This window comes from Excalfactoria chinensis, chromosome 9 (assembly GCF_039878825.1).
Source record: "Excalfactoria chinensis isolate bCotChi1 chromosome 9, bCotChi1.hap2, whole genome shotgun sequence".
In the NCBI taxonomy this organism is placed as follows: domain Eukaryota; kingdom Metazoa; phylum Chordata; class Aves; order Galliformes; family Phasianidae; genus Excalfactoria; species Excalfactoria chinensis.
In genome coordinates, this window is record NC_092833.1 from 18,288,815 (window position 1) to 18,315,288 (window position 26,474).

Below are 26,474 nucleotides of genomic sequence, written 5' to 3' on the forward strand. Positions count from 1 at the left end.
ATGTATTGACTGACAATAAGCAGTCTAGCTGGGGGACACCGGTACTTCTGTCTAAGCATTAGAATCACAAAAAGTGGGAAAGTATTAATGGTACATGCCTGAGAAGAAGCAGTGACACAGGAACACAAAGCAAGCTTAAGGAACAGGGCCCCGTTTGCTTTTAACCTCTTCATAATGCCCAACTTCATGGAGCTCAGCCAAAACAAATCTGTTTCTCCAAATCATCTCTGCAGCAGCAGAGGCAGCTTCTCTCAGAAGGGCAGACCAGATGGCCAGGACGTGGTAACTACTTCAGCAACCCAACTTTAATATGCTGACACAAGCTGGAGCCCAGACTAAGCATATAGAATTAACTTGACTTCTGTTATGAACAACAGAGAAGAAAAAGACAGTCTATAAAGATAAGCAGCTTTCAGCTCAAGCCATTCTAATTACACTGCAAACAAGTCTCAGTAGCCAAGTAACAGCCCAGCAGCACACACTGACAGCCCCCCTAGCCAAGGCCAGTAGCCCACTGACTCTGTTCTTATCCTTCCCACAATAACCACAACCACATTTTCTCTATCAGAAGGAAACCTCATTTCAGAGTTCAAAAATCCCTTTTTCCATTTGATGGTCCAACCTGAATCTAAAATTATTCATCAAAAGTCTGGAGCACAAACACAGCAGTAAGCATGAAAAATGTAAAAATAAATCCTTGGGCTGAAAAGCATTAGAAAGGAAAGGGTTGGGAGTTCAGACTTCAGCTGGAGCTTACGCCACATGCAGAAGCCCACCGTGGTACTTTAGCAAGATGCTCAGGAGTAAGGGAATTCAGGAACTCAAAGGGTTTCAAGAAGATATTAAGTTCCTTGTTACTGTCTCACATAAAATAGGTTCAACAACAGAACAGTTATCTTCAATCAAAACACATCATTATTAGAGCAAAAGCAGAGACCTGGGACTTGCAAAAGCAGCCAAATAGGCAAGGAAGAGCAATAGAAGAACAGTATCCAATTTCCTCCCTCTCCAAGAAGGAGGTGCATCAACTCAGCAGCACAGGAATGGGAAAACTGCACTTGTGGATTCTCAAAGAGATGCTTCCCCAGAACCTTCCTTAAATCTTTCTCAGGGCAAAACAGAAATCACACTTGTTTAAAAATACATCTTAACTACCACCAAGGGAAAGAACACATCACCAACCAGGTAAGAACAATACAAGTGCAACATCCATTTCAAGCTTTTATTAAAAAAGACCCAGAATTTACAAGTTTACAAGCAGAATCAACCAAACTTACATCATTTGTTTTCACAGCTGACAGTGTTTAGCTCCCCAAGGGAGCACAGAAAGCACCAACAGAAGTTATCACAGGTCACTGTATTACTGCCCTTCTGCAGTAACCTCAGCACAGCTGAGACTGTCATTTTGTTTTCCAACATTGTTCCTTGGAATACATGACAATTAAGCTAAACTCTCCTGGCTTAGTGTTTCAGTCAGATTACCTTTGTCTTCCAGGAATGTAAACCTCCACTGAGAAATATCTTTAAAAACAAAACAACCAAACAAAAGGGACTTAAAACAGCAACTTCCAGATCTGTTCAAACCACTGCGGGCAACAAAAAAAAACACCCCAACCAACCAAGAAAAAGCTGTATGGATATAATGTAACATTTTTATTATAATAAAATACTTCCCTCTGCAGTCAACCAACCTGCAGAGCTCTGCTGAGCACCGTGGCACACAAAACTCCCTGAAGTCAGCCAACAAGAGCTCACTCACCCCTGTGCCCCTGGTGCTCTGCTCCTACAGCAGCTCTTTGCTCAGTGCAACCTGTGCTCAAGAAAGGCAGATGCTCCTGCCTTTAAAGTAAGATTAGTGTTTAGGAACCTACGTCTAAATACAAAAGTGAGGCTTCATGGCTAACAAAACCAAGAGAAAACAATACTGGAAATGCACTCTGCAGGAGTTAGTGGGAAGTAGCTCTGCTTTCCACAGGAATTACAGGAAGTGTAACCTTCATGATGAAATGCAACCCCTTTTTCCAGAGTGCCAAAACTCAGTTCTCACATTTAACTCTTCCCGTGTTTTTTAGTTGCAACTTCTTGAATAGATCAATATTCACATTAATCCTGACTTACATGAGGTTACTGCTAGGCCTGTGATCTCATATTAAGTTCCAAGGCTTGTACTTTTTGAACGGTAGCATTAGAAGTGCATAGCTTAACCTCCTCAGAAATATTTACTTGAACCAAAATAAAAGAGGCAGTCTTTCCTCGCATTTTCTATAAGAAAAATGAAACAGACTGTTTGCAATATGGCAATAAAGTTGTCCAACTGGAGAGGCTAAATATTCCATGCTTACACCACAACTCATTTCACAGGAACTCAATTACTGCCGTAAAGCTTCTATGTTTCACCCATAGTTGAGTACTAAGAAATCAGGTCTCTGCTATTGACTTGAGCTACTCACTGAGTACTTAAGGACGGTTTAGCATGTAGTTCATGTGTTCAAGTGAACAGCCAGACGATTCTTCCTCAGTATCTGTGTGTTATTTACCTCAAGGTGCAGAAAGGAACTTAAGCCACATACTTTTAAAATGAGCTCTATGCTTGCAGAAAAACGTGGCGTATTGTTCTGCCTTCGCTGTAATAGTTCTCAGCACTGGAAATAAAGTTTTGTGTACAGGAACATCAGCATATTTCTGCTCTCGCAAGTGGGGCAAGATGCTATTTCAACACGCTTCTGTGTGCCATGGTCGATAAATAGGAAGAGTAATTATCTGGTAGCTGCAAAAAAATAACATTTAAAAAAACATGCATCATAACGAGCGTGTTCCTCAGCTTATTTGGTCTGATTCATTTCCAATCTCCTCATTACATTTTTAAACAACCATCAGTGAGACCATTTCTGAGAACAAACACACATTCAGCACTTTACTCAGAGGTTAAGTTGTTGGCTATTTGGAACAATAAGCCAAGTTCTTAAAGCAGAAGCTTTAGTCTCTAGTCATTACTGTTAAAAGCCCTACTTCGTTACTAATACCTGAGCTCCTAGTCTGGAGAGGTATTTATTCCTTAAACTAAAGTCATCATCTTTTGGCTGTAATTTAGCCAAGTCATCTTCATTTTGTCGTCTGAGTCTCTCTTGTTCTTCTGCTCTGGAAAAGAAAACTCATTTAAGAGACTTGCACTGAGGCGTGCAAACCCAGCAACTCTATCTTATATACAGCAGTTCCGTTTCTTACAGCTAAAAATACATCCAAAGTCTGTAGATGAATTTGTAGCTTTAGATTAAAATAAAGCTGTTAATGGATTATACTGCAAAGAAAGAGAGAGGCTATTTTCTGCAGTTTCCTTTTATTTACCTTGCAAGACTTCAGTAGAAAGAGAAATCTTTGTTTCCACAGATAACAACGTGCTCAATGAGCATTCGTAACACAATTTAACATCCCTTTATTAAACAAACTTTTACTCCTTAAAATATAAGATTACAATACAAAAGCATCAGTAGTCAAAAATGAAAAAAAGACCGCTCAGCAGCCTTGAGAAGTAACAGCAACTTCCTACAAAAGAGCCAATGTTTGATCAGACCTGTCAGTCATTTTCCACGCAGTTCTTAGAGGGAAACAGGACTGAACAAAGCTCTGAACATGTTTAGCTTAAAACAGTGCGCTGTATTAAGATAGTGACAAAGGCAGTAACAGTGAGCCATTTCTAAGCTCTGGAAGGCAGCAAACCTTATTCCAGTACATAAAACGCTGTTAGGAAACCTCCACCCACACCATAGTGGTTCAGTACTGTACACAGAAGACACTTTATACTAGGCTTTATTCTGAGATGAACACGTTTGTCCTGGGCTGCAGGTGCCCTCTCCCATGAGGCAACTCCAACAGCATAAAAGGCTGTAAACCAATTTGTTCAAGTGTTAAGAGATGATGTGGCCTTAGTTAGAAGTGGTTACAAAGCATAAAATTCAACCATTTACTGAAAAATCACCAGCACCAAAAAAAAGAAAAGATCATGTTTTGTGTTTTGTTTTTTTTTCCTGAAAGAACTATTGTCCAGTGTTGATCAAACTAAGTAACACTACAATTCTTCCAGTTGACATGATGCTCCCCATCAAATGCTCCCCACTTCTGGATGATATTTGCTATTCAAATTTCTTTTCTGCAAAAAACATTTGAATAAAAATTACTGAAAACATTGCTCTAAGGCACGGTATGACCCACAACATACTCCAAGACAAAGCCATCGCTCACAGTGAATACTGACAGGTTACACACATGGTCCAGGCAGGCTGAAATCAGCTCTATATGGACAGAGATTTGCCCTGCTCTGGGTACAAGGTAGCTTTTCACCACTGTTATATTTGTTTCAAGAACTGGCTCTTTTGGCTCAAAGGTGACACAACTGAATTTGCCTGCTCACAAGGTCTGATGAGGTTTTGACTTCCTTCAGTTTTCTTCAAGGCTGATGTATACCACAAAGGAGGAGGGGGATCAAGACAGTGTTGCATTCCATCACAATTCACCCAGCAAGACTTGGTTGGCAGGTTGGGGTTTCATTTACTTACTTTTAAATTAAGCGTAGACTACATAATTTTATGATTATTTTAGAGAAATCTATGAAGTCATACAAATAAGATGTGTCTCATTATCAAGATATTTATCTGCAGAGATCTTACACACATGTGTTTTGCACAGTACCTGCCAGTGAAATGTTTTTCCCAGCTAAAAGGTAAAGCATTTCAGCATTACACCCAAACAGACTTCAAAAACCTGAAGAATAGGGACCCCGTTTTAAACCTGATACACCACGTAAGAGTGCACTTCCTCTACACACAGGAGACAGGAATAAGAAATCCTACTACTATCTTGCAGAAAAGAAAGTAACTTTCAATACAAACAGCAGACCTACAACAGTAACTATGCTCAGACAGCAATCTGATTCACTACTTTAGGTTAAACATTTTCTATGGGACGCTGCTTTTTATACTTACTCATTTGCAGCTACTTTTTGCAGTTTTTCCCTTTTCTTTGCTGACCAGTTAAGATCACCACCTGCAACAGAAATAACACCTACTGTGAAACTTCCCAAACTGATCCTGTCTCATTACTTGAGAAAAGAGAACAGCAGTTGTACAAAAACAGAAATTGGTATCAAGAGAAAAAAAAAGCAACTTCCTCACAATCACACAAGCAAACAAAATCAGGAACCAAACTAAGATCTCAAACTTGACCCATGTTTTTGCTGAGTAACAAAGAAAGTTCTCCCCAGCTCATCAGATTAGAGGAAGTGAAAGCAACTTGGAAAGAAACAAGTGCTCTCCTCTAGATCATTCGGGAAGGAACTGTGAAAGTAAGAACACTGCTGGGTGATGGAAAGCATATTGGCAAGTACATACAATCAAGTATGTCATGCCCAAGCAGATTGGAAAAATCTATTTTAATCTGTAGAATATCCTACATGTTTGCTCAGCTTAGCTGAAGAGGTAGGTACTCTGCCCTACTGATTAGCTTGGACATCACAGCAAGGCCCACTGAACTACACACTAAAGCACCAAGGAAAAATACATACTACGAGGACAAGCCCTATCTATCCAAGAGATACCACCAAATCCATGTACTGCAGCATCAGACACCCACCTGTACTCCACCACCTGTGAGCAGCTCAGCACAGCAACTCCAAGCATTATGATGAAACCACAAGAATCAAGAGAAGCTAAAAATCACCTGACTTACCTGTTAGGTGATTCACAAAATACAGCATGACTACAGCTACCAGTGACACTAAGAAAAAACACAAGATTAAGCTGTTAGTACATCTACCACAATGACATAAAACCAGCTTAACGTCCAACCAGCATCAATTGAGATTTCTTGTGACAGCTGTAATTATTATCAGCAGCATCTCCATCAGTTTTGAGAACTCCACTATGCTCACAAGTAGCAATGTAACTCACACTATTTATCTGTATTAATAAGGACCCTTACACAAACACAGCCTTGAAGAATTTAACTCGCCAACGCTTTTAGTCCCACTCCATTTTCACCAGACATTTCAACTACTTACACTAAAAAGCTCCAGGAAAAAAAAAAACAACAACTAAAAACACAAAACAGAGCACTACTTATCAGTTACTTTCAACAGTGCCTCAGCTGAAACATCTATAGATGTCTACCCAGCTGCACAGTAAGAAAGCAGTTAGGAGTATTTTACATGTTACATTAAGGGAGTTGAGAAGAGTTTCCTGAATGTACAAAACATTACTTTCAGTCTTTTTCCTACTTACAGGAAACACAAGCACTGAAGAAGACTTCAAGAAACAGGTATCCTCTTGTGTCCAGAATCATCCCAGCTGCTATAGCAATAACTGCCAGACCGAGATTCTGGATAGACTGCATACTAACAGAAACAAAGGATTACCACTGTGGAGAAACTTTCTGAAGAACAAACTATTTTATTTTTATTGCACAACTAGATGAACTTCTCCCCATATTCTAGATGGTAGTTGTTAATCAGCACTTTTGCAGATATCACTGTGCATCTACTGCACATACACATCCTGAAACTACAGGAGACTTCCTCCTAGAAACAGTAGCCATTAATGAATTACAATAACTCTACATCAAGTGGTTCTACAGTATGAGGATGTAGGTCAGCATAGCTGACAGATGGAAGTACTCACAAGCCATAAGCAGTTCCCAGCTGATGTTCTGGAACAACAAAGGCCACCATGGGCCACAGAGCACAGGCAAGCAAGGAGTAAGCCACTCCTAGTAAGCACTGAGAAATAAATGAGTAGAGAGATGTTGGATGAGATGCATTTAGCTATTAAAAAGCCACAGACAGCTCACATTACTTTAGCCTACGTTATGCTGTTTTCCTTTATCAACATCTTAAGTTTTAAATCTATTTGCATGCTGTATATCCTTATGAAATTGGGAACATTACAGTAAGTTTTAAGACCACCGAAGCAGTCAGAAGACAGGGGTAAACTTACACAGAATAATTCATCAGCAGTTCAATTTCTTATTTTGTCACATTTAGCTATCAAGGTCTACTTGAACAACTGGTTACCATTGCAATCCAGGGGTTCCAGAAAGTGAAAGCCAGCATAATATGAGAAGCAAGCGTCGCTATTACAGCACATAAAACCCAGATGATATTCTTTCCAATTTTATCCACCAGGATTCCAAAGACAGGGGACATGGGTGCTGATATAATGTACACAACGCTGCAGAAGAGTGAAAAATTAGAATTTCCCTTGCAACTTGTGAAAGCATAAAAAAAATACATTTAAAATAAAGATTCCAGAACTCAAATGTCTGAGGGCATGAAAGCATTTCTCATCCATGATGGAAACAGCAACGTACTTAGAGCTCTTGGAATCAAATGCCATCACGTGTTTTCTGTTTTGCCACATCACCAATTTGTCTTCAAACAAGTACAATTTTGTTAACTCAGTGCTGTTATTTTGTTTCCACCACCCCTAAAGGGAATTGCTAGATACCCCAGTAATACCCTTCAGACTGGAGCATCTAAGAAAGTAAAACCTCCATCGTGCCACATGCACACAACCCACTGAAGTGCAAACTGCTTACATCAGCAGATTCCGGACAGCCAGAGTCTGCAGATATATATTTAACCCTTAAATCACAGCAGTAGTGCATTTACTCATTCAACCAACTGAAACACACCTGTTAATTGCACTTGCTTCTTGAGATGAGAATTGGAATTTTTCAATGAAGAAGACCCTGAAGATAAAAACGAAAGACACAAGTTCAGAATTAGGCACATGTAAATGAAGTAAAAGGAAAAATCAAGCTAAACAAAGTAAATGCAATAAACTAGTTTACATACAACTTGTAAATACAGCATTAGCTAACAAACATCCCAAAGTGTATCTTCCTTTAGGAGGCTGTTACGAGTTGGCAGATTTTTGCCAAAGAACCATTCAAGCTATATTTTGAAGGAAACACACAAAATATGTAACCAACACATAAAGTCATAATGAGACATTAACATTAGTAATGAGGTTCGGATTACATGCCAAAAGTAGGGGGGAAAAAAACAGGTATCTAAATTATTTGGAGAGGCTTTAACAGTCTCAAACTCTCTCCACACACTTACTTGCCAAGTCCAATGAAAGGAAAGACCGCTGCGTAATAGCAGACACATATTACAAATATAAGCCACAATGACAAAGAGAAGTTCTTCACATCTGTCAGCTTGATCACTTCACCTGGAGAGGAAGCAAGAGAACATCATTGCAGCCATCACAAACACACCTGAAATTCATCCATACTGAATAAATGTTAGGGTGACCAAAAGTAAAGTATTACAATCCTGCCACTATCTACTCTCTTGTATGAAGTTTGCACTGTGAGCATCAGCCCAGAGTATACAAGTCCTACATCAATGGTGCCTATGTCAAGAAGAAACTCATCTCCCAGGCCAAGATGAGTAAGTTCTCTAAAGCTTCTAAAACTCCTGTGGAGAACTGAATTAAATGCAAACCACTTTCTTTCAAGGAAATGTTTAATCTGCTTGTGAAAGCTGTGCCTGAAACTTCATGTTACATGTTTTAATCCAGTTCTCAATTTTTGTTTTTTGATTGTCTAAGTTCTCCCACTCAAAGCACCACAAGGAGACAGCTGCATGTTTTGCATACCTATTGAAGGAAATAAAACCAAATCCAACAGAACAGAGTTCTAGTGACAAAGCACAGACCAAACTGATGTGAACTGAAAGGCTCTCCACAAGCTCAATAAATTAGGCATTGAGGAACTGGAATGACCTGCTCTACAATGAAAGAATGAATTCCAAAGCAAGTTTACCCACATCACTCACCTGTTTTTCCCTGCTCTTTACAGAGGAGCTTCTCTGCTCTCTTGTCCAGATAAGCAAGGATTAGGGCACAGAGCAGTGAAAAGAGACATGTTACTCCACCTGCAAGAAGGTAACATGACATGTTTAGATGTAGACAAGCAGTAATCTGGCTTTTAGATGCACTTTTAGTGTAGCATACCTTTACACATCTAATGCAAATTCAGTAGTTTGAACACTAGTTTAGAAGGTATAAGCACTGAAGCCTACCAGATGAGATACCTGCCTTGAACTGCAGTACTAACACAATCCTATGTAGTCTGCCAACATTACCCCCACTCAATACAGCTGAGCTGCTATCTGTACCTTGCAATAAGAGAAACAAAGCCAAAGCCTTGTTACCAACACCAAGGTGCTAAACCCCATGCTCTGAGGGAAAGGAACACTGTTCCAAAGGCAGCTGCAGTTCCCTTTCTACATGTCAGGCTGCTACACACAAGATCTGACATTTTTCATATCTGCCCTTTCCTCAAAGTACATTAAATATTTCACAGCTATGAAACACAAACTTCAATGTGGGAACCACAGAGATCACACAGCACAGTGCTTGAATTCAGAAAGCCAAAATACCAGGTGTCAACAGTGCAAAAATATTACAAACCTATCAGAAGAGTTAATCCAAGAGTGGTGTGACCGCTACGCCCCAGAAGATCTTGAACCCGTGAGTATATCCATCCCATGATATTCATGTTCACTGTGCTCCCCTGGGCAAAAAAAACTTATGTGAAGAAAAACATTTTTCACAATTATCTGTACCCACAGCACCAAGGCTGTTAGGAGAGCCCTAGCAGGAAAAGCATATCTCCACTCACTCCATTCAGAGTGACTCTATGAACCCAGCAGCACAGCTGAGAGGCAGCAGGCAGTTCTGTCACTGTCCCACTCAGTAACTGACGCTAAACCACAACAGCCTTCTGAAGACATCTGGCAGGTTATAAGAAACCGTACTAATTCATTTCCTATTGTATCTGCCCCTTATCTACCAGCCACAAATCTTCAAACATTTTAAATTCATATTCCATATCAATTTTTACCTAATATTTCCGAGGAAGCATTAGTAAAATTAGCTGGTTTTTTGCTGGTCTGACTGCCAAGACAAGCTATACACCTTAATGTCTATGAATTGAAGCCATACAGTTTTAAACTTACAATTCTAGCCATGCTCAGCTGTAATCCAAACACGAGGTTTAACTCCTTGCCTTTAAACCAGCTGACCGCATACGTGTTTTGTGCCACTGCTAAGGATTCACCACCTATTCTAAAAAAAAAGAAACAAAAAAGAAGGTACAAAACAGAATATGTTAACTGCAAAAGGAGAGTAACAAGAAAATATCCCACCACTTGCTGGTAATATTAAGTTGTTCTTCTGAGGGCACAGAAAGCTGGTTATGACCTCCAAGGGTACACAGCTCACGCTTCTAGACTTACCCAAATATAAATCTGCCCACTTCCATCAGCCAAAAAGCATCAAGTAGTGCTCCCAAGGCAAAAACCACCTGTCAGAAAAAGCATGTAAGAAAAACTCATTAGAGTAGGAAACAAACAAGAACCATCTCAAAGCAGAAACAGAAATTATTTTCCCCTTACAGCCCTGAAAATATACTTCATATCCTCCTATTTTACCCAAATGTACTCACAGAGTAATTTCATATCAAACCTATAAAATACTTGTTTCCTTTCCAATCTTATTTCACTCATCATTTGTAGTCCTCTGTTCCCAGGTATCACCCACACAATTCAGACTTCTATTTCAATTCTCTTCACCTGCACACTCCTACGTGAAACACACACTACAATCAGAGTAGTCCTCTGAGCTTTCTTCCCCACCTCCCTCCCAGCAGAGCAGTTACAGATGCCATTCTTCACTCTCTCATTTGCACTTACCTGCCCAACGCAAACAAAGATGCTGAATATTACAGTGCCCAACCTGTAAGAAAAAGAAAACAACTCAGAGATTCTTTTCCCTGTACAGTACACTATCGGACCTACAACAAAGCAAAAGGGTAAACTGATACCCAATAGTTCTCAGTAATCAATACCACAACTTGACAGCTATACTAAAAAGATGGCACAGATGAGCATTTTTGAAGCTACTTTACTGAAAAAATCTGGTTATGGCAAAGGAAATTGTAGAAAGAACTATGGTACTGAGTGTAGAATTGCACATGCACTTAATGTGACCAACCACTGAAGACAGAAAACAGATCTCACTTACCGTATTCCAAAAACTCTGTCTATTAGAAAGCCCCCAAAGAAGCAAAGAACCACATTGGGCCAGGAATACCAGGCGTAGAGTGCCATGAACTGTGCCGTGTTCACCTTCATATCCTGCAGAAAGGAAATTGAAAGGAAAAAAAAATGAACTCCTGAATTAATTTCGAGGATGCAGAAAAAGCATCCAAATGCTTAGAAATAAGCACGCTTTCCAGTCGGAAATCACAGGGCACAATTTAATAACTGTATCTTTTGGAAATGAACGTTTCAGAGCAAACCGATCCATGCCACTTTAACACAGCAGGTGGGGTTTTGTCAGTGACACGCAGAGGAACACGGCCCCAGTGTGGATTACCCCATACCTCCCGCACGGCCCGGCTCTGCTCTCTCAACCCTTCACATCCACATTCCAGAATTACCGCGCGAACAGGATCATTGCAGAACCTCGGCCTTAATACAAGGCCGCCTCCGCAGAGTCGCTTCCCCACACCGGACCCAGCCCACGCGCGGACCCCCGGGCAGCGACTTACCCCCTGAACCTGCGTCTGGAGCGCGGCCGGGTTGTCGTAGCAGAAGCAGCTGCCTGCAAGGAGAAGGGGAGGGAGGCCTCAGGGCACCGCGCACCCCGCGGCCTCTCCTCGCGGAGACCCCCGCCCGCCGCTGCCACGCACCGAAGCCGAGGAAGCACATGAGCGCGAGGACGAGCAGGCGGTGCGGGAGGCGGCTCGGGTCGCACACGGCGGGCAGGGCGCGGGGGGGACCCGCGGAGCCACCATCGCCGCCGTCGGGGCCCAACAAGGCCCGCTCCTCCTCCGCCATGGCGCCGCTGTCACCTGGGCGACACCGCGTGACCGCGCGTCACGTGAGCGGCGCGGCCCACAATGCGCCGCGGCTGCCATGGCAACGAACGGGCCCGGCGCGGCCTGCTGGGCCTTCCGGCGGCAGAAAGATATGTGGGTATCAGCTGCATTAAACAGCACTAGCATCTCAGCAATGATAAGAGTATGCCTGGATGGGCGTTATTTCAATTGCTCACGTGTAGACAGTGCTTCTCTACACAGTGGTGTTTTAATAGCAGGTCTAGTACGAGCACATCAGCGCTCCTCTGTCATGTATTCCCTGACCTGCTGTGAACCCAGTATTCTGCCATTAATTTCAATGGCAGCCGTGCAAGCAAATCAAAATAAGCCTTCAAAACACATTGGCATAGCATACGGACTGCTGCTGAGAATAAACTGGTTACATTTCACTCGGTGTGTGTCTTTTAACAGCTACACATGTGGCAAAACATAACTGTGTGACCAAATGCCTGCCTTTCTGGGGAAAAAAACAACCATTGGGTCACATTCTCAGCCACACAAACTGCTCTGGATTCCCTGAAATCAATGCAACTCCTTCAGTTCGTTCTAGTGCACAAAACGATGTGTTTAAGCTGTACATCATTGCAAAAGGGTTGTCTCACAACGTGAATTTTGCGGCCGCTGGAGGGAGTTGGAGGGAAACGTGCGGACTTCATGGGCTCAGTGAATGCTGGATAGTTCATAGGCACAGATAAAAGAGAGAACTTGGAACAGCAAGAATGGATCTACTGAAAATCTGTGCCCAGAATAAAAACGTAGTCTTGTTCCTTCCTTACAAGCCCAGTTACTTCATGAGGCCAGCATCACGTCACCCAGTGCTTTTTTAGTTCTCTCATCCATGGAAAAGGCTTTTTGCTTGTGTACACACTCTAGTTTCCCTCCAGGACACAAGTGTGGCTGTTGTGAAAGCCTGAAGTTCCCAAACTGCTCTCACACCGCAACTCTCAGACAGAAAATGAGAAGAACCTCAGGAGACCACAGGACTCATCACCAGAGGGAACCATCAGAGTTCCAGCTGCACTGATCAGCAAGCACAGAGCCAGAATCAACAGAACCAACTTCCCGGGGGACCATGGCTGTTTCCCCAAGACCTCCTGCCCCGTTTTGAGCATCATATGAACCACAGGAATGCCTGAGCCATTGCAGTGCTGGTCAAAGAAACTTTCACAAATAACAAATGAGCTGCACAGTCTATTCCATAAAATGACAGACACCAATTGAAAGCTGGTGAACTCCACAAAATTAAACATCTGTAGAGTGTCAGAACACTATCATCAAAAAGACAACGTTATTTTCCCTGTGACTATTCTTAAATGTTGCTTCAGAAGGCACAAGTAAATGGAGGGAAGTAGGTTAAAGCTGAAAGAGAGGCAACCAACACACATGCAATGGTGCCATTGTAATGCTTTGTTGTTGTCTTGAGTTGAAACATTTTGATTCTATTGTTTAAACTATAATACTGTTATATCAACATCAAATCAACTCATGGGCTGTGATATGATAACAGTGCTCTGACTGCAGGATCCATCAGAAACTGTCTCCTGTAACTTGATCAATTTTATCACCAAGGATACCCAGAAGATCTAAAAAGACAGATTTTATCTTCAAAAAGGATCTCCAGCCCATAACCAAATAGGCATAAACTCACACCAAGTAAACACACTAAACTGCATTTGGTGTCTTAGGATGACATTATTACTGCCGAGCTCTGTACAACAATGCGAAGAATGGAAGTGAAGAGCTCTCAGAGGCTGTGAGGTTACCCCGAACACAGCTTTTGTTTGTTTGACCTCAATTAATCAAACATTAAGCATACAAAATTCCTGTAACCTTCAGCTGCGACTGTAGGTCAGGATTTCTTCCCTGATACGTTGTTGCAGTGTTTTTGTTGCTAAAGAGCAAAAAATACACTGTGCAAGAGTGTTTTTAAGAGCTTCTGACAACTGTGGCAGATTGTTTCTGCCAAGTGCACTGACAAAGTATTCCAGGAAAAGAGAGCGCTCAGGAAAGAACACCGTCCTCACTTTCTGCTAACCGAGCAGCAGGACTTTAATATTTCTTTCCCATATTCTTGCCCCAGTTAAGTTTATGCAAATCCTTATAGCATCACGATGAGACAGAAGGTTAGTTCAGAACACATCACACCCCAGACCAACATTTTCCCAGTAATCTCTCTAATTCTATTATTTATACGAAGGCATCCTGGATTTACTTGCTTTTTTTCCCCCTTCTTCCAAGTTTAAATAATTACCCAAATTAGCTGCGTTATTATGAAAACTCAAAGTTCCTGATTTATTGCTGTATCATGCTTTTTCTTGCCCTCTGTTCCACCAGCTTTTGGATACAAGGGCTCTATCTGAACACAATTATTCTGCGATTTCATACATGCTAAAGTCCCACTCTGCTGACTGACGAAGCCTTTGTTATCTGTCCTTTATGACACCAACATTGCCTCTCGTTTTCCATCACTATCATAAAAAATACGCAAAGATGGAATGATTAAGATAAACTGCCTTAAAAGCTACCTACATTGTTTAAAAAATGTTACTTACTTTATTACTTTTAAGCAGGTGCCACCAAGTATAACTGATTCAATATCAAAGTAGTAAGTGCAACGGTAGGTGAATTCTTCCCGTGGAGCACAGCCATGGAGGCTCCTAATACAACAATGGATTTCTGTGCTTTCATTCATGCTTGAGGGAAATCGTACAAACCTGAAACACATGCAATTTTATGGTATTTACTTTCAAATATGGCAGAGAATTTTTCATGCTATTTTCATTCCTGCATGCTTAACTATTTTCATATTGTACCAGATCACATTTGTACTTGATCTTGTTTGCTAAAACATAGGATTCTTTACAGTAGAGTAAGAAATTGCTGTATCTGGAATATTTAACAGAAGAGAACAAGTATTTTTCCATTTGCTGCTACATTATATTACCATGCCACCCCTTTCTTCCCATTCACTTCAGACTTCACCTTGGATGTGACCTTGCTGTGGCTGAAGTGTGGTGTGGCTGTAATGTGCAGTGTGAGTTAAGTCTAAAATGATTCTTAAATGCATTGCTGGTGAGAGTTTATGCCACAAATAAATATGGTAGATTACTCCTAAACTCACACTTCAGAATGTTTATTACAGATGCAATTTCTGTCTTAACATAAATCAAAGTGCTTAAAGTGCCATATGATACCAAATGTTTAGTTTAACAGCATAAAATTGAGCAAAAACTGTATACAGTACTTTATAGATGCTATAAAATTCTTGTACTTGTGGCCTCACCTCTTTGCATTGCTCAGATCAATCAAGTTCACTGAACACTCTGGATATTAAATACTCACGTGAACCAATGATTAGCTTTCAGAGTTTGGTCCTTCCAAGCTATTTCTGTCTTCAGTGAAAACGCTTCAGAATCAGACCAAACTACAAAACAAGGACTGTATTTAACTTGATTACATTTAATTCACCATCATTAGACTATTAGGCATTCTTTGAAAAAAATTCTGCTTTGCCTCCAATTTGTGTTAGCAACATGTTATAAAAGATCTGTCATACGCAGGCATATAAACATTTTAAAATCACTTTGTGCGTTAAGGAATGTGTTACTATAAAGCTCCCTGTGTCCTGTGCTCTTTCTGCTTCACTCAAAAGTTACTGGACCCATGTACAATCTCCTTAAGACTTGCCTAATTTCTGTAAACTCTTCTACATCAGGGAAAGCTGAAAAAAGGCTGAGGAAGCATTTCTGAACCACAAGTCTATGTGAGACCAAAGATTTTGGCCTAAGAAACCTCCCAGAGTTCAACAAAATGACTGCCAAAGCAAACACCTCCTCCCTGTCAGCTGAGTCAGACCACAGAACCACATGTTGCGCCTTTATTGCTCTTCTTTCTGAGTAAGTTCATCAAGAAAGACTGCTCTTCATATTTCCCAGAATCATTTTAAAGCTCCTAAGGGAAGTGAGTATCAAGCAGCATCTCCAACAACAAAATCTACTCAGGTAATATGTAAGAAAAATGCCTGCAGTGAGAGTCTAAGAGTGATCATTCACCATGTGCTGCTTCTTTCAGTGCTTTCCGACAGGGTTTTTTTAGCATTAATGTCTGGATACATTGACTTGGGAAGAAGTCAAGACACAAAACAAAACAAAGAAGCTGTTGTATTAGAGACCGGTCTGCAGACCAGCAGAATAATTGCACGCCAACACTGTCACCAAGGCCTGACCATTCACTCTTTGGAAATACAAATGTTCAGAAACACAGGCAGGGATGGGAGAAAGCAACTGCTTCCTGCTGACTCCATCTCAGGCCTTGCAGCCTGCCCTTCATAGCCCTATAAAAGTGTAACGCACACAGTTCACCCACAGATATTCTGAACCTGGTGTCTATTATTACCACCACCAGCAATTTGGCTAGCAGGCTGTGACACACACAAAGCCGCCAGCAAGAACATCTCTCTTGCTGCAGCATCAATCCTCATGGTTACCACACTGAGGTCTTTACTTTTCTCCCTTAGTAAATTATATTCCAAATGCAGACCTCCTTTCAAAACTCCTTTCCCTTCCCCCACCAGGGCTCAGTATTTTATGCACACCCAGCAGTTCCTCTTCAGGCACTTCCTCTGCCCTCAAGTAATTGAGCTTTTCTGGAGAGTTTCCAAGAGAAGGGTAAGGTGTTTTATTTTTCCTCCTCCCTTTAGACTGCAGCCCACAGCTGAGCAGAACTTCCCAAGCAAACAGCTTTGCTCCATGGCACTGTTGTTTCCTGAGCTTTGGGATTCACACCTTTGCTGGATGTCTGATACTGGGACTTGTTTGGAATTCCTCTTCTACTGTGCAGCTTCATACTTGGGATTGGATCATCTACGAACAGCGCTCTGCAGAGAAAGGGCTCTTTCCTGACAACACCCTGATAAGTATTGCCCCACTTCACACACACTCCTATCCAGCAATTGTTATTCCAGGAGACACCCTGCTATCAATCTTTAGTTTCCTGACCCGTGGTCACTTCCCTTTTGTTCCAGAGTTCCAGTGTTTCCATGACTTCTTATTCCAACTGCAGCACTCCTGGCAGGTGGCACAGCATAACTTGGTACCTCATCCCCTCCAAGTGTTCCCAGAATTCTGTGTGTGTGCACGGACTGTTTGCAGAGCCCAGCAAAGACAAGGGTGATGTAGTTGCAGTAGTTTAGTAAAGGAAGGAATATTCTGTAACTGTATTTGACAGTGTGTCTTAAGTATTCATATTGGATTGAGGCCTTTCCAAAATAAAACCAAGAAATGCAAAATCAGTAACATTCCAATAATTCCGAGTCCTCTCCACGTACTCAGTTTTCCCCCTGAGAGCACAAAGCTTTGCTCTGTCTCATGCTCCCAGGAAAGAGGCACCAAGAGAAACACTGCAAGAAGCAAGTAGGACATTTAGCAAAAAAAAAAAAAAAGAGAAAAAAAAAGCGTACTTAATTGTCAGAGTTGCAAACCAGCAGCTTATCTGTGTGAGTACCTGGAGAGGGAAGGAAAACATTCAGAAGCCAGTAGTCAAAAATCAAACAAGGACCAGACATTCTGCCTAAGCATTTGTTAAGTGAGCGGCTGGAGAGGGGGCTGTAAAACACAGTTTTCTGCTTTACTTCCTTCAAAAAGTGAATGAAAAATTATTCTGTGCGGCAAGAAAATGACTTGTACTATAATGCAGAAAATATATCATTTCCTTTCAAAGCATCTTGCTCAATGCTTGATTTCACATTTTCATTCCATAGGAATTACAATTCTTTGCATTTTTATATCTCTGAGTTCCCCAGCTTGTGGTTTCAAAGTACAAACAACTTCATAAATATTACTCACAGCATTAGGAAAAAAAACAACCAGGCAGATTCATATTCTTCCACATAAATGACAAGTGAATAAGTACAGGTTGTATGGGTGACTAACTGAAATATCACAGTCATGTTTCCTGGCATTATGGAAACAACAGCATTGCTGCGCACAGAGGTAACCGATACTGAGTAAATGTATGTGAAAGTTAACATCATCCCAAAGCGTCAGTGGCCAAAAGCCAAAGTTTCAATAAAGAGTCATTCTAGCTTTGTTAGCTTTGAAAATTTGATCTTCAGACCTTTTGGTTTTCCTGACACCTATCGGACTTCCCGTCCTTCATACTGTGTCATGATACCAGTGCACACCCCAAGCCAGGTGTCCTCTGGCTCACACAGGAAAGGGAAGTCATGCTGCACGTGTCACTTGTTTGCTAACTGAGTGTGACCTACCTGCAGCAAAGCACATTTCTTCCGTCTACAAAATGGGCTTGAGATGGGTCCTTTGGAAGGAGGAACTGAGAAAAATCTTATCTGAAAATGACCGTGTTTTAGCACAGCCACACAGGTGAAATAAAAGCTCTGAATGGTTATATTCATATACAAACATATCTTTTAAAAATAATTTTAAAATTGTATTTATTCATATATACACATATCAATATGTAAACATCTTCTGTTTAGGCTAAGACTGAATTATCACATCCTCTTAGCACCTTGCAGCAAAGCATCACAGCAAGAAGCAAATCACAGCGACATGAGAAGGCTGAAGCCTTACCTCACCCTGCAGCATCTGGAATGAAATTCCCAGCAACGTTAACATTTAGCATAACTGGACATACATACCACACTTTCATGTGAATGAATAAGGCAAACCACGTTGTCCTAAGCTGGTTTTGGAACTTTTCTGTGGACTTCATACATACAGATATCCTCCAAAGCCATAATGAATCATCTGCTTTATCTTTGCTTAACAGAACCAAAGTCCCCGAAGAGAAAGAACTCAGGGAAGAGCTCACACCACACAGGCACCTGCACCTTTTTGTCTCTAGAACCATCTCAGTGGTCCTCATCAGCCCAGGGTGGTGATGCCTCCAAGCTACTGGAGTCCTTCCCTCTCAGGTGCTCCATATATGAGCACATGCTCCAGCTTCACCTTCCTTTCCTTTTCTGCTTATGCATCCCACACCCTGCACAGAGCTGAGTGAAATCAAGCTCTCTTAAGAAGTTCCCTTGCAAACCCACTGCTTCTGGCAGTGTTGTTTTTTTCCCCCACCTGTTCCCCTGTCTCTACTTCTTACATTTCTCCCATATCCAGCACAAGAGCCTCACTGTTTGATAACATTATCTTGTTGCTTCATCCAACTGAGGTTTCAGGGATGCTTAAATAGATTCGCAGAATTCTAAATACTCTTTCAGACACATTAAAAAAATCCTGCATCTTCTTCCCAGAAGGGAAATTTCTTGGAGTAATTCTGTTGCAGCAAAACATGGGAAGATTTTATAATGCTGAGTTCCAACACAAAAGGCTGATAAGGATAATGGGACATCCTGCAGCACTTAGTAAGAACTTACCTCAGAAATAGCAGTTTTGAACCAAATCCTGCTAACACAACACCATGAGAAGCAAACTTTTACTACGATTGCAGTCAAAAGCCAAGGCCCTGCATCCGCACCATTAAACAAAGTCATAGTGTAGAAGAAACTGAAAGGAAAAAATATAGTTTTCTTCTTCTCTCTTATCTGGAAAGCCAGAGCAATTTAATTTTTTTCTCTGGAAACTTGATCAGTCAGTTCATGTGACGTACCTAAATGCAACCCACAACCACGAGGCATCCAAATAAAATACAACGATGCAGTGAACAGCCGTGACACTTCTTTCAAATATCTGCCATCTAACAACAAATGCCAAGTTTACTGCTTTGTAAAATAGCAGGGAACATAAAATGGAAAGAGAAAACTGAACTCAGGAAAAGGAACAGATAAAAATCCTGCTTTTGAGAATGAAGCCAAGTAATAACATCCCATCCTGGCCCCTGAACAGGATCGGGAGAGGTTGCTTCCCTTGGCAAACTGAGAAATCACACTTCTTCCAGCTTCTAGTTACACTCTAAACAATGAGTGCCTTGGGGCAGAATTTGTTTTTGAGAGCTCAAATCAACTATCCTGACACTCTATTTACATATAACCCACCGGTGAACAAGAACTGACCCTTAATTTATTTGGGGAGTCCTTCCGTGCACTGCTAATAACTGTAATTTTGGATGACTTTTCTCCATTGCATGAGAGCGTTTACATCACCAAAAAAGAAAAGAAACAAACAATTAGTGGTTTTATAACTCTTAGCATGACTTTTCTAGGAAATAAGACAGCAAATAGATCCATCAGAGGTGAGAGGGGCCAAACAAACACTCTCACATCCAATCCCTGCTCTGGTTTGTGACATGGAGGAGGGCTGGGACCAATAAACCCCAAGCATTCATGCTTCCTTCTCCCCCTCTTGCAGCCAAGCTGCAGACAGACACGGGGCTTATCTCACCCTGGAGCCAGCATCATATTTTTTCTCTTTAAAGAAGGAAGGAACATTCGTAACAGCATTTTTTTTGTGCCACTGAATTTCATAAAAGCTGGCACTGTCCTTGGCCACCCCTCAGCTGAAAGCAGTGTGTGCTTCCCAAGAGCTCAGTTTTCCCCAGTAGCTCAGTCCCAAAAGGTGCCTCAATGTGACTCAGGGTAGAGGTATTTTTCCCCTAGAATCTACACTTGCAAGTTCTCCCCTTAAAGGCAGCCTATTGCCATGACTTGCTCCACTCCTCAGAGAGCAGCAATCAGATTGTTTGCAGTGAATTAGCGTGCTTGAATAGATGTGTCACGGTTATTAAAAACCTTACATAGGCCAAATATTTTGACTGAAAAAGAAAAAAGACGCTGCCAGCATCCCAAGATCCCTATCTGCTGTAAGCTTTGTGATGAACTAGCCCAAATAACAAAAGTGGTTATTACCACTGGCAGCCTGTCAATTCAGTAATTCTGTGGCAAGGGAGGGTCACCAACTCACACCCATGGCTTTGAACAACCCTGGGTAAGTGAAGGGACAGAAGGCAGACCCACAGGCAGCAGTGATACTTTAAGCAAGACATGCACGGAACAGCTCTTGGGTACAGTATGGACATTGAGAACTGAGCATTAGTTGTTTGGTTTTGCTCATCACTTTGTCCCATGGAAGAGAAAGCAAAGCCAGGAATCTAAAACTCCTGATAATTATCCCTGTGAGCAGTAGAAGAGGTTTTGAGCATACAGTAGAACAGAAAACACAAACTCCAGGTTTCAGTTTCCACACTTTGCAGCCCTTGCTTTTTTATAAGTGTAACAGCAGAACAAAACCCCCCAGTGCAAGCTTGCTCTCATGTGACTCTTGTGTAGATCTGGCAAAAATGACCATTGTGCCTCTGTCCCCAACTGTCTCAGCATCATTTCTGTTTCTGCTCTACATCCTCCCAGACCTGGTTCCCTTTTTACTGCACTTTCTCTGCCCAACAAGCAGACCAAAGTTTCTTACAAGTTTACTGTGCCAAAACCTGAAAAAAAAAAAAAGGCAGTGCTCTGTTCAGCACATTTCCAGCCTTTATTCCCTGGGAATATTTCCCCCAGATGGCCACAGTGCCCTCCTCACAGAAGTCACAGCACTATAGAACTGAAGCCTCAGAATTTTCAGGCAGATAACATTGCTAAGGTTACACCCAGCAGATAACAGCTTGGTCACCAGCAGCAGAGCGCAGCCCAGCAACCTGTCCCAAACACCACGTGCTTTCAGGAAATGGGATTGAAACAAGCTTTCACAACTCCTGTGGGACTGGGAAGAACTCGTGCAGTAATGAATCATTGCTCACAACCCCAGTCTTCAAGGCAGTCAACATTGAAATCAACAGGGCCATAAGACACAGAATCATTAAGGTTGGAAGAGATCTTGGAGATCACCAAATACTACCATCAACCAACCCATCACCACTTGGTTCCCTGTGCTGAAGCCTGCAGCATGTTTCAGCCTGCATCACAGTGACTGGACCTTGGTGCATACAGCACCAAGTTTGGGCAGGGGTCTGCAAGGGCAGAGACTGCATCCAGCAGTAAATGGGCCTGCTAACACAGATGGTTTGTTGAAAACGTTGATGCTGTTGCAATGCTTTCTTAATTTGTGCACGCAATCAGCACACACTGATTTAGCAACCAGGCATTGTTAAACTAAGATATGCTCTTCCTTCAAGATTTGTTTTGTATACCCACAATTAATAATCTGCCATGGCACTCCTGCAGTTTCTCTGCATTAGCACTCAATACTGGCTGCAAAGTGACAACATGCTGCTGACACAGTTGCCCTAGGCTAAGCAACTGAGCCTGATAGACACTGCTCAAATCTCTAGTAACAAAACTGAACCGAGTGCTCACGATTTTAGCACAACAGCTAGCAAAAAGGGCTAAAGGAGGAAATACCATTCTTCAAATCAAAGCTGTGACATCTGACAAAGAGGATGATTTCAAGAGAGAGCACTGTGCATAGCCATACACAGCATGTTCCCAAAACTGAGGTTGGGAAACTGTTTTAAGGCTTTAAGTGTGCCTTAAATTACCAGCTTTCTTTCTGGGACACAAAGGGTTCATTTAGTGGTTTGCTGGAGTTTTGTTTAGTTGTTTCCTTTAGTCTTGTTTGTTTTTCCTTCACACCCAACTCAGGGTCCAGCACAGGCAAGAGAAAGGGTCCTGCTGAATCAGGGCTGCAGCCATGCCCTGCTATGCATCAAGTTATGAATTTGATGCATTGGATTATTTTATTTAATTAGGAGTATTTAATTACTGCAGGCCCTGACCCTGCAGCTGGCAGCAGAGCTGGTATCCCTAACGAGCACATGGTTGAAATATAAATCACTCAGCTGTAAGACCAGATACTAAATCACAAGTCTCAAGTTTTATAATGTTTACCCTGACAAAACCACGGCTTTTCCAGTGATAAACAAACTGCTTTGTTCTCAGGAGGTCAATCAGCTGCCTGACCTCCCCAGGTCTGCTCATCCCACTGTCTGTGATTCTTGGTTCTTGTGATCTTCCACCATCTCCAATTTTATTAACAGAAGAGCAAATTTCTATTCTTTCCTCTGGCTCATTTCAATTTGTCTTTAATTTCAGTGACTTACTTCACTTTCAAGGAATGATCTTCTAAATGGTTCCTCTTTGGAACTGCTTTCATAAGTGAAATATTACTGTTGAAGATTCCTCCAATTTAGGGAGCTTAATTACTGCAGCTAATTGCCTCATTCCTAAAATGCAAGTTTTCAAGCCAAGGTCAAATTTCTTCTGCTCCTTCTAAAATGCTGCCTTCACTCCAAGCATGCAAAGTTGTGTACTATATCCAGAAGACTAGAAAAAACAACATTAGAAATAAATGCCTAAATCATAGCAGCTGAAAAATCTCAACAGAAGCTAACCCATTCCAGTCGGTTTCGGTCCTTTTGCGACTACAATGCTGTGTACAGAAAAATATTTGTCTTCACCAGAAGTTAGTTAAGCGTGTCTAGTTCGCAAGACTATCTCCTCCTTCCTCTGTATGCACTGCGTTTCTCTGTCTTGATATTCCCAACTTCTCAGTTACAATCAGCCACGCACAGATCTGAGCATTCACTGTGCTGCTACAATCAGGTGTGCTGAGCAGTTCTGGTGTCACAATGAAACACTTTCACAACTGAGACTTCTTTAAACAAGGTCACACTTCACATTACAAAATCACAGAATGACCTGGGGCTCCATCCAGAAGGCTGCGTGAAAGCCCTGCATGAGTTACATGAGGCAAAATCTGCACTGACAAATGTTCAGAACATAAAGCAGGGATTACACTTGTGGCTATGGGGAAGTACAGTCAAAAAGTACCATCCTCCCTGCTTTTGCTGTCTCCAGTGATGTATTACTAGGCAAAACTAAACTGCTCTCACAAGCGCTTTATAAAACCGTTTGCATTCTCCTCTGTCCATTAACACATTTTGCCTTGCCTGCGTTTTATCTGTACACATTTGCAATTGCAATGTGCGTAGGGCTGAGCACTGACGGCCAAAAGCTCCCAGCTGCTACAGGACTGCTCCATTTTTCTTCATCTCTGTCTGCAGTGTGTGCATTACGGCAAAGTTATAACAGTTAAAAACACATTCAACATTCCAAAGACAGACTGAAGAATCACACATAGCAGAATGTATTGAAACAAGAGCAACAAAGGAACTGGCATTCAGCAATTCCACTTAAATCAAGGCTGTGCCACATCAGATCACTTTGGGAAATACTTTAACACAGTCAGGATAAAAGCAAAGTTATTAAAATTAAAGTTGATTTGTTATTGTATAGAAACCAAAAGCACACAAAGTTCTCAAAACCTCATCTTCCACTTCCCAAAAATGTGTAGAGAAAAAATCCAGGAAGCACACATACTATCTGCAGTGTTTCCTTTCTAAGGGAGCATTACTAATCGAGCATTCGGTACAAGTTCAGCTGGAAGATGTCAGTGAGATAATTCTACTATTTAAAATAGTGCCCAAAAGGCTGTTGATCATTAGATAAGTTGTTCTACAAATAGTCAGAGAACCGCAGTTGCTGCTCAGTGCCATTATGTCTCAGGTCTGGGTATGCAAAGAAGAGCACAGTATGCTTCACAATGACTTTGCATGTATGTAAGAATGACTGCAGCTCTGAGGTTTGTCCTGCAGCTGGGCATATATCTCTTCTGATCTATACCAGTATGCCAGTCATTACCAGGTACACCGATTCAATATCTCAGTCCTCACCAAGAAAGTATCAGAAAAATCATAAAGGCTTGACCTAAAAATCTGCTGATGTGTAAATCTGGAATACCAGAACAGTCTGATAAAACATAATGGACACCTGAATGTACCAAAGGCTCATTTTTCCAGACGAGATTATAAGACTATGTGCAGCCTTAAACACTTCCCACTTTAATTTATTCCATTTCTCATACAACTTCTTACTATAAAGGAAAAATACTAAACATTACCACCCATTTCATCATTTTTGATGGAATGCCTAAGAACATCTTTACAATGGCATGTCATGAGAGGCAGCGATGCAGGTTGGCAGCACATAACCCATGGCGATGGAGACATTCTCTTTGCAGCCTCTCCAACTGGAAGGTGCATCTCTGAAAACTACTGGATAGTGCTCCTCTACTGTTCTCACACACGCCGCTTTCTCACTGATCCTGAAGCAGCTGACAGCCTTTTATTTGGTCTTCTTATGATCAAAGCCACAGCTGAAATCACAACTTTCAATTGGGACTTGGATTTGTTTCAGTATAAATAGTGTTTAAGTGACTGCAGAGCTCATGAGAAGTATCACACTGACCACTCTCAAGTCTGCCCTCTGTAAGCAGTGCTGTTTCCCTGTATTTTCTTTAATCCTGAAACCTAAGAGCAATTAGGTCCATAAACCCACCATCATGCTGCTGATTAAACCCAAATGCGCAATGTGCAGAATGAAACACAACAGTTCTTACATGTATACACAAGGAAACACACACACGTTTGTCCAAACAGAATGACTAATCCAGAAAAAAGATCATTTTCTCAGAAGTTCTGGGAACATGCAGTGATGCAGGAAAGAACAAAGAAGGAATTATTCCTGATCAGGACCAAGAAAATGAGATTATCATTTGATGAAGCAATGACAAGAAAACCATCACGGACCAGTGAAAGAAGTGCTGAAAGAATAAACCACATAATACATCAAGGAGGTAACATAGCTGAGTTACTCAGAGAACTAGAGACAAGTGCTCCAATGTTTTTATTCCGAACTTATCTAATGCTCGGAGTAAAAATGTATTACAGTTTATTTTTAAAGTTGCATAAATAGTGCCTGTGCTAACCAGGTATGTGCCTCCCCAGGAAAACAGCACAGCATTATGAGATGACCTCAGGAAGTGCTGTCAAGCAATCTGCCTTTACTGCCATTGAGGTGGTCACTCTCCTCAGGACAGAGTCACCTGGTTTTACAGGAAATGCAGCAGGAAGAGTAACAGCAGGAGAGTGTACAGTGTCACCACACCACTTGGTAGGCAAGAACTGAAAATCTGAGTCTAATGAGCATGGAATATTTAACTTAAGGAATACTTAATCTGTGTGTTCTGTCTTTGGTCTGAGAGATATCACAGCTCCTAGGAAAGAGAAAAAAAGAAATCAGATATTCTTTTTGTCTGCCCAGAGCTGTCTGTTCTGGATCACTATAGAATGGCCTGGGTTGCAAAGGCCCACAGTGCTCATCCATTCCAACCCCCTGCTGTGTGTGCAGGGTCACCAACCAGCAGCCCAGGCTGCCCAGAGCCACATCCAGCCTGGCCTTGAATGCCTGCAGGGATGGGGCATCCACAGCCTCCTTGGGCAGCCTGTTCCAGTGCGTCACCACCCTCTGGGGGAAAAACTGCCTCCTAACATCCAACCTAAACTTCCCCTGTGATGGCCTGGACTGTCCCCTGTCCCCAGCTGTGCATCTATCCGCGTGCTGCTTGCCTTTCCATCGTGCAGATGTTGGACCTTCAGCACCCACTGCACCTTGTGGGAGCGGAGTCCTGGGAAAGCTCCCTGCCCAGAGAACAGCAGTCACAAATGTGAGCATGAAAGGGAGGATGCTGTGAGCAAGAGAGGAAAAATGTGCTTCCTCACAGTTCTTACCC

The 26,474-nt window shown here is 41.8% G+C and overlaps 1 protein-coding gene across 2 annotated transcripts; it reads right to left on the reverse strand.

Moving 5' to 3' along the window:
- Positions 1–1,201: 1,201 nt before the first annotated feature.
- MFSD1 (major facilitator superfamily domain containing 1) lies at positions 1,202–11,925 on the reverse strand. 2 transcript variants are annotated; one of them, XM_072344743.1, is made up of 17 exons: positions 11,755–11,925; positions 11,614–11,666; positions 11,085–11,197; positions 10,754–10,796; positions 10,298–10,365; positions 10,019–10,127; positions 9,471–9,573; positions 8,834–8,932; positions 8,114–8,225; positions 7,681–7,737; positions 7,061–7,217; positions 6,669–6,766; positions 6,273–6,385; positions 5,722–5,769; positions 4,980–5,040; positions 3,024–3,138; positions 1,202–2,767 (listed from the first exon to the last, which is right to left on the reverse strand). In XM_072344743.1, the coding sequence occupies exons 1-17, from the start codon at positions 11,900–11,902 to the stop codon at positions 2,708–2,710; spliced, it is 1,557 nt and encodes a 518-aa protein (XP_072200844.1). In that variant the 5' UTR covers positions 11,903–11,925; the 3' UTR covers positions 1,202–2,707. The 2 variants fall into 2 exon arrangements, with proteins under 2 accessions (XP_072200844.1, XP_072200845.1); XM_072344744.1 differs by lacking the exon at positions 1,202–2,767 and having other exon boundaries at positions 3,024–4,147.
- Positions 11,926–26,474: the final 14,549 nt, after the last annotated feature.